General features: G+C 36.6%; 1 protein-coding gene across 1 annotated transcript; it reads right to left on the bottom strand.

Annotated features, from left to right (window-relative positions):
* Positions 1-3,392: 3,392 nt before the first annotated feature.
* On the bottom strand, positions 3,393-9,204 carry LOC139862035 (importin subunit alpha-9-like). The gene is made up of 11 exons (XM_071850581.1): positions 9,068-9,204; positions 8,561-8,783; positions 8,334-8,487; positions 8,143-8,245; positions 7,275-7,459; positions 7,117-7,196; positions 6,853-7,003; positions 6,137-6,218; positions 5,132-5,190; positions 4,570-4,875; positions 3,393-3,911 (listed from the first exon to the last, which is right to left on the bottom strand). The coding sequence occupies exons 1-11, from the start codon at positions 9,117-9,119 to the stop codon at positions 3,747-3,749; spliced, it is 1,560 nt and encodes a 519-aa protein (XP_071706682.1). The 5' UTR covers positions 9,120-9,204; the 3' UTR covers positions 3,393-3,746.
* Positions 9,205-11,488: the final 2,284 nt, after the last annotated feature.

Raw genomic sequence — 11,488 nt, forward strand, 5'->3', positions numbered from 1 at the left:
ACTTGAGAAAATAAAAAAGCAGAACCTAAAATACGAACCAGGGCCAAAACTTTTACAGTATTTAAACCGATATACCTTACCCTTTTGCCAGTTGGCTACAAAGCCATTTGAAAACTAGTATTTCAACTTTAAATGCTAAAAGACAGTAATTGTTGTTTTTAAAGGAGATTTTTCATCAGCGGATCATTTATTTCAACGACCCTCATCATTTGCACGTAACACACACGTTCGGGCGGAAACCCGAACCCGGTCGACTGTACCCGTGAACACATCCATACGGACAGTGTCCGGGTAGAGGTCCGTGAATGGATCCTGTAAAACCTCCCAGTTAGGCTTATATTAATGAGACACCTTCTCTCGCGAAAAAGTTTAAATTGGTGACATCAACTCTGGCATCCCACGTAATGTGGGGGTGAACTTGAGAATTAAATATGTGTGGAAAGATTCGAACTCGCATCTTAAAACGTCCTGTCAAATTTCACTTGACAACCAACGTTTACTAGGTCCCACAGCATTGATTATTACCTCTATATGATGATTTGAAATAAACATTTGCATTCATTTTATTTAAGAAAGATTACAAAGAATGGAAATCGACATTTGTTGTTGGTGTACAGGGTGTTCCCAGTATCACAAACTTGTTGACAATCTCAACCTTGTCTTAGAGTACAACTTTAAGGAGGAAATCGACATGAGCCCCGATACAAATCGACTTTAATGCATCACGAAACATTATTTTATGAAATTTATTATGAATTTGACTATTTCGATCTATAAGGAATTTCTGCTTGTGACGTAGTGAAATATGTATGAGATAGTTAGCATTGAGTTGTTTCTGTTTAGGTATTTAAGTGGATTCAACGACATGTTTAGATCATTTCAAATTGGTTGACTTATAGATTAGTTGTTTGTTCTTCATTGTAAATTGCCAAGTTTTGGATTTTGAAAAATTAGGAAGATAATATAAGAATTTGTTTTGAAATGTTGCAAAGATTTGGGTATAATTCCATGGCTCAGTTGAGTAGTTTAAGGTTTAGGGTTCAATATGAGACTAATTTTTTTAAGATTTCAAAGTCGTCAAAATTGGGTTGTGGATGGCCACTGTAACAATTAATCAAAATGCTTTTAAAAGCATCAATTTAGCAGTTGTCAAAAAAGTTTTAACTTAAAGCTGATTGCAAGTGTTGGTGTTTGACCATTAATTGTCAAAAAATGTGGGCTTAAGTTCTACATTCAAGATCAATCATGTTCAGTTGGTGCAAAATGAAATTTAAAGTGGTTGAATCATATTCACTCGGGACAAAATGAAATTTAAGTTCCTTGAAGAAAGAAAATATTTTTGACTTTATTCGCTTATTTTCTTTCATTTAGACTATTTGTAGTGGTCGGGGGCGTGGGTTGGGGGCGTGAGTTGCTTTTTGTACCTTTTTGATAACTAGGACGTGTGAGTTGTTTTTGTGGAGTAGTGGTGGTGTGGGTTTTTGGTGTGAGTTGGAAGTATTGTGATGATGTGTAAAAATATAATTGGGTTATGTATTTAAAAAGGTTATAAAATAATATTTTTAAATTAATAAAAAATTAAAAAAAGTAAACAACACCGTTGCCTACCCCGTTGCAGCCCCACGGACGCCACCTTTTTTTGGTTCAGCAACGCCTCGATACGGATCAAGAGGGGCAGCGCCTTCAGCCACCTCATCACCCACGCCCTCGTTCCCCAACCGATACAAGGGGTCTTAATTCGGAAATTTATTGTTGGAACTATTGATTACTAGAGCCTTTGTAATTCCCTTTTATTAGAGGTTCTTTTAAAAAAAAAAAAAAAAAAAACAAACAAACAAACAAAAAAATTTATCTCAACATTCATGTAAAAAAAGGATCATTACATTTCAGGTTTCCCCTCAGTAGATTCAAATATGTTCACTGTTCTCCTTATGTTGAGTTTCAGTAAAAGATACGTTACAGTTTTTTCAGTTACGTCCACATCAATCCCATTGGCAGCAGAAACAGAGATTATAACAGCAAGCAGAGTAATCTTTACAATAGGATTTACCTACTTTTTTAACCTTTACAATAGTTTCACATCCATTAGAAATTACTACATTGGAAGCACTTTTTACCATATCCACTTGATCATTATCTGGTGTGTCAACTTTGCTTACTGATTTGTTTTCCGAATTGGCTTGTTTGAATGAATCGTTATGAGTCACTCGATAGCTTTTGACAACTTGTGAGACGTTAGAGATATTTGGTTTATAATAACTTGGTTGTTCTTGAATGAGTTTCGGGTTGGTTTTTTGCAGATTTAGATTCATGTCTGTTGGATTCATGAGTGTTGGAGCTCTGCTGTTTTTGGCGACGGAATGTTTCCAACTTTATATACAACTAGTCCGGACCGGCCCGCGCGTTGCTGCGGGGGCTTTCGGCATGCTTATTCATATTTAACGTAGCGTCGTGTATTTACAGAGGAGAACACGGCCCATGTGTTAAGCGCCTTTTTAGATGTCGTTGTGTTAAGCGTTTTTTTAAAAAGCATGCGTTTCGAACGTAGTTAGTTTTACTTTTGTTCAATAAATTTTTCCGAGTGTAACGGTGCTGTCGGAAAAATTTTCACTCCCGGCGAACAGAAAGATACGGGCTGTCGTTGTGTTTAGCGTTTTTTAAAAAGTGTCCGTCTCGAACGTGGTTAGTTTCGTTTTGTTCATAAAATTATTTCGAGTCTCACGCTGCCGTCGGAAAAATTTAACTAGTGGCGAGCGGGAAGATACGGGTTGTCGATGTGTTTAGCGTTTTTTTTTTTTTAGAAGTGTCCGTTTCGTGTATAGTTAGTCTCGTTGAGTTCGTAAGATTTTTTCGAGTTGAACGGTGGTCTCTGAAAAATTTAACTCTCACCGAGCGAGAAGATAGGGCCCGTTATAAATTCGGGTGTAATAACTTTCTTTTATTTTAATTAAATTATATATTTACATTTTTTACCCCTGAAAAAATGTAAACTTGAGAGGCCGTTGTGTAAATATAGTCAAGTTGAAGGACCGTTTGTAATGTGAACGCAAACTCAAAACGACAATCCGATATAACTGAAACGACGAAATTCAGCACCACTTTTAGCACTAAAAAAAATTCGGCAACACTTTTAGCATATAAATGTTAATGTTAATGTTAATATATAAAGGTATAAAACCCTAAATTATAGAAAATCACTTGCAATATGATTTTGTAACGTATGAATATTGAGGGGGCAGGGACTGTTGGAATTATAACGGCTGTATATGGAGTAGAAGGGTTTTTTTGAGTGAGCGAATAATCCAATTGCTTAGCTGGACTCAATATTAAGGCCCAAATAACCAGCTACAATGGCTGATCAAAAAATCCCATTGGTCAACTAAGTTCATTAACGTTGCAATCTCGTTGGCTTATTACAGTAAATCATAATCACTCCATTTTTGAGGTAAAAGTGAAGTGAAAGTGAAGGAAAACCAATATTATATCTACATAATGACCATTTTGTTAGACTATAATACTCCCAATAAACGTATCACAATACTTGTCAACTAAGTTCATTAAGGTTGCAAGTTTCCCACCGTTGTTAGACCTTCAAGCATGTCCATGCAAGATTAAAATAACAATATAATAATAATGATCAAAAACACACATATATAATACGTAGCTCGTGCAAAACAAAACTATATTCAATCTCTTAAAATCCAACGATAATGTTACAAGAACAACAAAGATTAACTGCTTACTTACTACTGATCAAGCCCGTAGTCCTCCCCAAAATACTTGTCAACCAACTGATTAGCCATATTCCGAAGATCTTCATTTTCATGAAACTGAAACCGTTCCATAGCATCAATCCCGTCTTCTTTTTCAACCAACTTTTGTCCTTCACCATTCGGCATCCCTCTTAACACCTGTAGTGAAAAAAACCCCAATTTCTGTTAAATGATATGTAGGCTGCAAATGTGCATGACACATAATAGAGGTCACAATTTTGACCCATTTACTACTGGGTCAATTTGAGTTGTATATTCATCATTGGATCATCTGACATCCGGAATGTATTCTAATGCATTCTAATGCATAATAAGTCTGTTTAAAGCCACTAAATCCCAACTCCAATAACTAGATTCAACACTTACAAAATTGAAAACAACTACATACGAATAGACAATTTGCTCCAACAATGCAAGTTGAAAACTTTTAGTGGGTTAAGTAAGAATTATCGTGTGTAATAACCACTTCTAGTTTTATGTCTCAGAAATTAAAAAAAAAAAAAAACAAAAACAAAAAACAAGAGTATATACATGCTTACAACTTTCTTTTTAAAATCCACAACTTTGTAAGCACAAATAAAGCATCAAGTGCATTTTCATTCTTGTTTTATATTCCCATGCTTGATTCCCATTTTAATAAATTAAAGACAATATAATAATTTGTATAGTTCTAATTTTTTTTATAATCCAAAATAAAGTCAATACACATATTTAAAAAATATAGTGCAGTAGGACACAAAATCTCATTTTAAAAAATATTTTCTATAAAATTTTAAAATTAGATTTTGGAACTTACCAGCTCGATGAATTGAAGTCCGAGCCGTGCAGCTTCCACGTCAGCAGATCTAACCAAATCGATAAAACCACGAACGGATCCGCTTCTAACAAACGTAACCAAGTGATCGTATATCAAAGTGGACCTTCCGGAACCTTCCGATGGGGCAACACAAAGATTACCAACAACATACGCCACCTCCTTTTTTATATCAAATGTCGCCGTCGACAAAAGTTGTATTAATAACGCCACCGCTTCACTCTTGTATATCAGCTGCTTGTGAGCGATAGAACCCGCAGCTATATTTGATAACACCCAAGCAGCTTCCTGTAAAACTAAACTATAAATACGATTATATGAATATAAGATAAATGTGTGTGTGTGTGTACTAACAGAGATAAGAAAGAAGTTGTATATTGATTGTGTTATTGTGTGAAATATATGTTACAGAAACCTTCTATTTATAGAAGGTATAATTACAAGATTTAGCCCTGGATAGTTACACGTTCTGACCCTATACTATTGACTATCTATATTATTGTCTAATAGTATATGAAAGAGAGAGAACGAAGAGGGAGTATACCTTCTTTAAGACGTGATGTTCACTTTTTAGACACTTGGTTAATCCTCGTATAATTTTATCTGCAAAGTTTACAAAATGTTAGTACTCTAAAATCTAAGTACTCATATATAGGCATTGTTGTAAAAACGGTTGAGACGGCCGTCACAACGGATTTACTTGTGTACTGTTGCAACGGATCTAAAAACGGGTAAAAAACGGACAACGATCAAACAACGGTCAACAACGGTAAAAAACGGTCAAAAACCTTAAAAACGGTCAAGACAGGATTGAGACGGGGTCGAGACGAATTTTGACCAACTTTGACTTTTAATATATATTTTAAACATAAGGATTATTTCAAATTAAAGGCAAACATTTCAAATTAAACATAGATATTTGCTTTTAGTTTTACATATTTTTTGCTGGATTGGGTATTATTGTTGTTTTTGTTTTATGTTTGAATTATACTATATAAAAAGTCAACGTTGGTCAACATCCATCTTGACCCGGTCTTGACCGTTGCGACGTTACAAGGTCCCTACCGCCTCGACCCCGTCTCGTGTCTTTTACAAACCTGTATATAGGTGGTGTTCTATAGATGTATTGGACTATTGGTAGCTCATATTTGTTTGTAATAACCCTTAATATATTGTAAAATTCGATTAAAAAATTCCAACTTGCCCCAAAACATTATTATTGATGGTCCACAAAAATTCCTTATATTTGTCATAATTGATGGGTACTCAACATTGTAAAAATCGATACTCGGGGAGTACTCGGTTGGGAATTTTTCAGGAGTACTCGGATGTTGACCAATTTTGACTTTGACCGATTTGACTAAGTTTTGACCGATTAGTTAGTAACCCCGAGTTTGACCAAGTAATCAGGGACTCTTTTGCCGAGTTTCATCTGAGATCTTTTCAACTTCAGGAATATGATAGGTGATCTGGCATTTTAATGAGTCCTTCAAAAGAACAAAAATGTGACAGCAAATAAAAGTAACAGAAATAAAATAAAGTAACTAGCCTGTGATTTCGTGCCCAGCAACAAGAACGGCATTAGTTGTGTAAGCATCACCGGCTATAAGATTACCCAAACTTCGAAGCACCTGTATGAATAAAAAAATAGTCAAAATGCAATGAAAATATGGTTGCATCGATTATAGCCATGTGCAGGTTTCAGAGCGAAAAAAAACTGAAAAATATTCGCGTAGAATTTAAGTATAACAATATTTATGATGATTTCGATTTAACGCAACGAAAGACTAATATGCAAATTTATTATTTTAAATTGGACAAGATAAAACTATGTATTTCCTCCTCTGAATAAATCCACCTTTACGATTTATCTAGTAATATTTAATAAATTCATCTTAGTGTTTTCTATATTTAACATAAAAAAAGTAGTACACACCAATCTGTATTTTAGGTACACAGAATCAAGATAATGGCCTAAATGGTACTAGCAAGATCAGCAAACATGGACAAGAATCTAAGTCAACATTGACTTTTTTTTTTTATAGAAATTTAACATTGACTTAAGTTGGATGCTCCTAGCTTGGCCTTTGTAAAAAAAAAAAAAAAAAAAAATCAAATACGTGATTTATTTCAGTGACTTTTTATTAAGCAAAGTTTTTTTAAAACATTTTATTAGCTGGAGTCACTAGGATTAAGACATAAGACAAAAAAACATATTAACCGAAAAAATTAAAAAGAAGATGGACGTTGTTTTAGTGTCATTACCGGGATTAGCAATTGCAAACTATTCGAAGTGTCCAATCGCTGGACTAGTAATTGGAGAACATCGGTCTTTACAAGAATGCTAGTCGCAACAGTGGAAAGAGCCGAGAGATAAACAACGACCCAAGCTATTTCAGTTGCTAATTCATCGTCCCTGTTCATCAAAGTACACAAATTACCAAAAAATTAAACAAAAACATGTTTCAAATAACACCCAATTCACCAAATAACATTAAAAATGCAACTAAACATATATCAACAACTTACAATTTCCTTAAATGTCTTAATATAGCATCCACAACGCCATCGACTTTTATTAGTTCGGTTGCGGCCTTTGGGTCCGGTCCCTACATTCACAAACACAATTATATATAATACAAAAATAAAAGTGTTTGTATAAGCAAATTATATGAGTGATTAAGAACCTTGATTAGGTTTGATAACGACCAAGCAGCGGTTTGAACCGTCGAACCCTTGTTTGGTAACATCATTTTTGCAAGCGGAATTAAGGCTCCTTGAGATATAAGAATATGTCTTAATTCTTCACCTTCGCCGGCAACGTTTCCTATTGCCCATGCACACTGCTCGGCAACGGGCACTGAACTCTTCTCTGCAAAAAAAAAAAAAAAAACATAAAAACAAAAACAAATCTTTAGATGAGGAGAAACATACAAAGTGCTTCTTTTGTCCCACATTAAAATGACGGTAACTTCTTAGGAAGTTACATACGATGTAAGATTAATGTTTTGAACCATATATTAAAAATGAGCTAATTGAGGGTTTAAATTTTATATCAAATGTAACACATTTAATTAAAGATGAACCGCTCATACATGTTGAAGCCCATTCATGTGTATTTGCTTAAACCTCCTCAAGCCTTTTTATTAGAAGACTTGTTTGAGCCGAAAATTATATTCAAAGATTATGATTATTATTCTAAAAATACTGCTTTATCATAACCATTAACGCAACCCAAACAGATGTGGACCATTGTGATCCGTACTACTATGGCACATTTCAACCCAAACCCAAGTTGACCTATTAACTATCCCGTTTGAACGACACACCATACCATTTCCATTCACGTGAACATAGATGGGTCAGGCAAAGATGATACATGAAATGAAGGAAAACGGGTGACATTAACAGACCTCAAGGTTCATTAACAAAATCCAAACAATTTTTCATACAAGTTTTCAGATATATACACATTTATGTGCAATAAAATCTTTACAATCATTTATACTAGCCTCATTATATGCACGATTATAAATCCCGAATATAAAAACTCACCTCCTAAATGAGCAATAAGTAACGGTAATGCGGGCAACAAAGCTCTCGTTTCTTCAGGTTTCCCCGCAGCTATATTTGTTAGACACCAAGCAGCCTCAAGCAACTAAGTTATGAATCCAAAAACAATATTAATATTAAACCTTAAAAAAAAGCACATGGTATGATTTGACAGAATAAAAGGTTGAATTTACCTGTTCATCTTGGGACCCAAATGAAAGACATTGTACAAGCAAAGGTATTGCTCCAGAATTGATAGCAGATTCAATAGGAGGAAACTCTGATTTAGACAATAAACGCCTTAGTTCACGAAGAGCGTTAACCTTTTTATGAACTGCACCTTTCCCCCTAAAGATAATAGTATAAAATGAAATGATTTTAATAAAGTTAACCAAGAAACTGCACAAGATAACAGACTTACTGAAAGGCAATTGCAGTCTTTAGTTCTTCAACTGCCTTAGACGTTTGAGCCTCTAAAATCGATTGTTCTTCTTCAATAATCATGTCATTATCACCATCAGGAACATCCATATCAGTGCTAACTCCCACTCTACATAATCGTTTTGTTCGAAACAAAGCTTCTCGCCTTTCTTTACCAACTGAAACTGCATTCTGCTTTCTCTTTTGTGCAGCAGTACTCCCAACTACAATACCGAATCAACACTTACAAAGTAAGACTTACTGGGACATTTCATCGAACACCTTGTCTGCATATAAATTCCTAATTCACAATTTCAACCAAACCCACAAAAAATTTGGTAAAGTTAATGCAAGATTGTACTCGATAGATGTTATACAAGGGTTAGAATGAAAAACAGTAACATGGATACAAGAAAAATATGTAATTTGATTAATTTGTTGAACTAACATATTTAATTGAATAGTATTGTGTAGATAAGGTGTAGAGTAAGAAGAGAAAGGGGCATGCCTGGAGTCTTGATAGGGTCTCTTCTGGGTATGGTTGCGTTCTCATCGGCCATTGTTTTGACTTCAAGATTCAGGTTTTCAAAAACGCGCTGGTATCGGTATCAAACTTGAAGGAATCCGAATTGACTTGACTTCTTATGAAACTATAAGCCCTCGTTTTTACTTTCTGAAAATACAAATAAAAATTACTCTTAATAAATATGATTAATGATTAATTTTTATTCTTTATTTTTTTTAACGACGACTTAACGGGGACCACCATAGGAGGTCCTATAACCTGACCCAGAAATTGGACTTCCTTCAACCAAAATTCACACTTGGAGAATTTCGCATAAAGTTGCTCTTGTCTCAAGAGTTCAAGTACTAAACGAAGATGTTGCTCGTGCTCTTCTTCGCTCTTAGAGTAGATGAGGATATCATCTATGAAGACGATAACAAACTTATCCAAGTACGGCTTGCAGACACGATTCATAAGGTCCATGAACACGGCAGGTGCGTTGGTCAATCCGAATGGCATCACGAGAAACTCATAATGACCATAACGGGTTCTGAATGCAGTCTTCATCAAGTCGCTCTCTTTCACCCTCAACTGGTGATAACCGGATCGCAAATCAATCTTAGAGTAAACGCTTGATCCTTGTAGCTGATCGAAAAGATCATCAATTCTGGGAAGGGGATACCGATTCTTGATCGTCAATTTGTTGAGTTCACGGTAGTTGATACACATACGGAAGGATCCATCCTTCTTTTTTACAAACAAAACAGGCGCACCCCAAGGCGAAGAACTCGGTCGAATAAACCCACGGTCTAGTAATTCTTGTAGCTGACTCTGCAACTCTTGCATTTCTGAAGGTGCGAGTCGATAAGGTGCACGAGCTACAGGTGCAGCTCCTGGCACTAAATCGATCTGAAACTCTACTGCTCTCGTTGGTGGTAATCCAGGCAATTCTTCTGGGAAGACATCAGAAAACTCGTTCACAACACGAACATCGTTCACACTCTTCTCCTCGGTTTCTACCGTTTTCACATGTGCTAGAACAGCAAGACGTCCTTTCTTCATGATCTTTTGCGCTTTCACGCAACTAATGAGATTCAGCTTCGAGGTACATCTCTCTCCGTAAATGATCAGTGGCTCACCGTCTCTGCGTGGTATACGAAGAGCTTTATCTCCACAGATAATGTCGGCCCTTACTTTGGTCAACCAATCCATACCGACGATCATGTCAAAACTTCCCAATTTGATGGGTATCAAATCAATTTTGAAATCCGCAACAGCTATGTTGATAATAGCTCCTCGGCCAATTTGGTCAACTTTTTTAAGTTTTCTGTTGGCTACCTCGACAAGCATACTCTTTTTTAAAGGAACTAACGACCAATTTATCTTATCGCAAAAGTGTCTACATACATAACTTCTATCGGCACCAGTATCAAATAAGACAGAAGCTAATAGATTGTTGATAGTGAATATACCTGTCACCAAGTAGGGGTTCTCACGTGCATCCCTTGCATTAACGTTGAAAGCTCTACCACGTGGTGGTCCGCCGTCCTTTCGCTTGTTGGGCCACGCATTTCTGAAATGGCCCGTCTGTCCGCATTCATAGCACTTTTTTAGTCCATTGGGGTTCACCTTCACATTCAGGGTGGTGACCTTGCAGTCCTTACCGATATGTCCAGTCCGTTGGCACTTTTCATAAACCACATTACAATACCCAGTGTGGTGCTTGTAGCACCTCTTGTATTGCGGTAGGGTACCCTTGTAGTTCGGGTTTGAGCTTGTGTTTGGGTTAGGGTTTCCACCGTTATTGTGCCTCTTGGCGGGGGTTTGATCATAGGTTCTCCCCTTGTTGTTGTTGTTGTTGTTGTCCCACTTGCGCTTGTCACTTCTACCCGCTTCAGACTTAGCCTTCTCCGGTTCATCGATGATAATTTGATTCATGAGAGTATGCGCCATGCGCATTGCTTCCGGGACGTTGGGTGGCTTAGACGAGGTGACATTACCCTTAATGGACTTAGGAAGTCCCCACAAGTACCTTTCCATACGCTTGAACTCCGGGGTAACCATGGTAGGACACATCAGGGCTAGTTCCAGATATCTACGGTTGTAACCATCGAGATCGTTCCCCATAACCTTCAACTGCATAAACTCCATCTCCATCTTCTGGATCTCTGTCTTAGGGAAATATTCCTCAATCAGGGCCCCTTTGAACTCTTCCCATGGAGTAGCAAACGCCTCATCAATACCCTTTGCTTGAGCCAACGTGCTCCACCATGTTAGTGCGCCGTCAGACAGCGTACATGAAGCAAACTTGGTTTTGTTTGCCTCTGAGCAGTTACTAACTCAAAACACAGATTCTAATTTCTCAAACCACCGAGTGAGACCAACTGGTCCCTCTGTTCCACTAAAGTTGTGGGGTTTGCAGCT

The sequence above is a fragment of the Rutidosis leptorrhynchoides genome, chromosome 8 (assembly GCF_046630445.1).
Source record: "Rutidosis leptorrhynchoides isolate AG116_Rl617_1_P2 chromosome 8, CSIRO_AGI_Rlap_v1, whole genome shotgun sequence".
Lineage (NCBI taxonomy): Eukaryota > Viridiplantae > Streptophyta > Magnoliopsida > Asterales > Asteraceae > Rutidosis > Rutidosis leptorrhynchoides.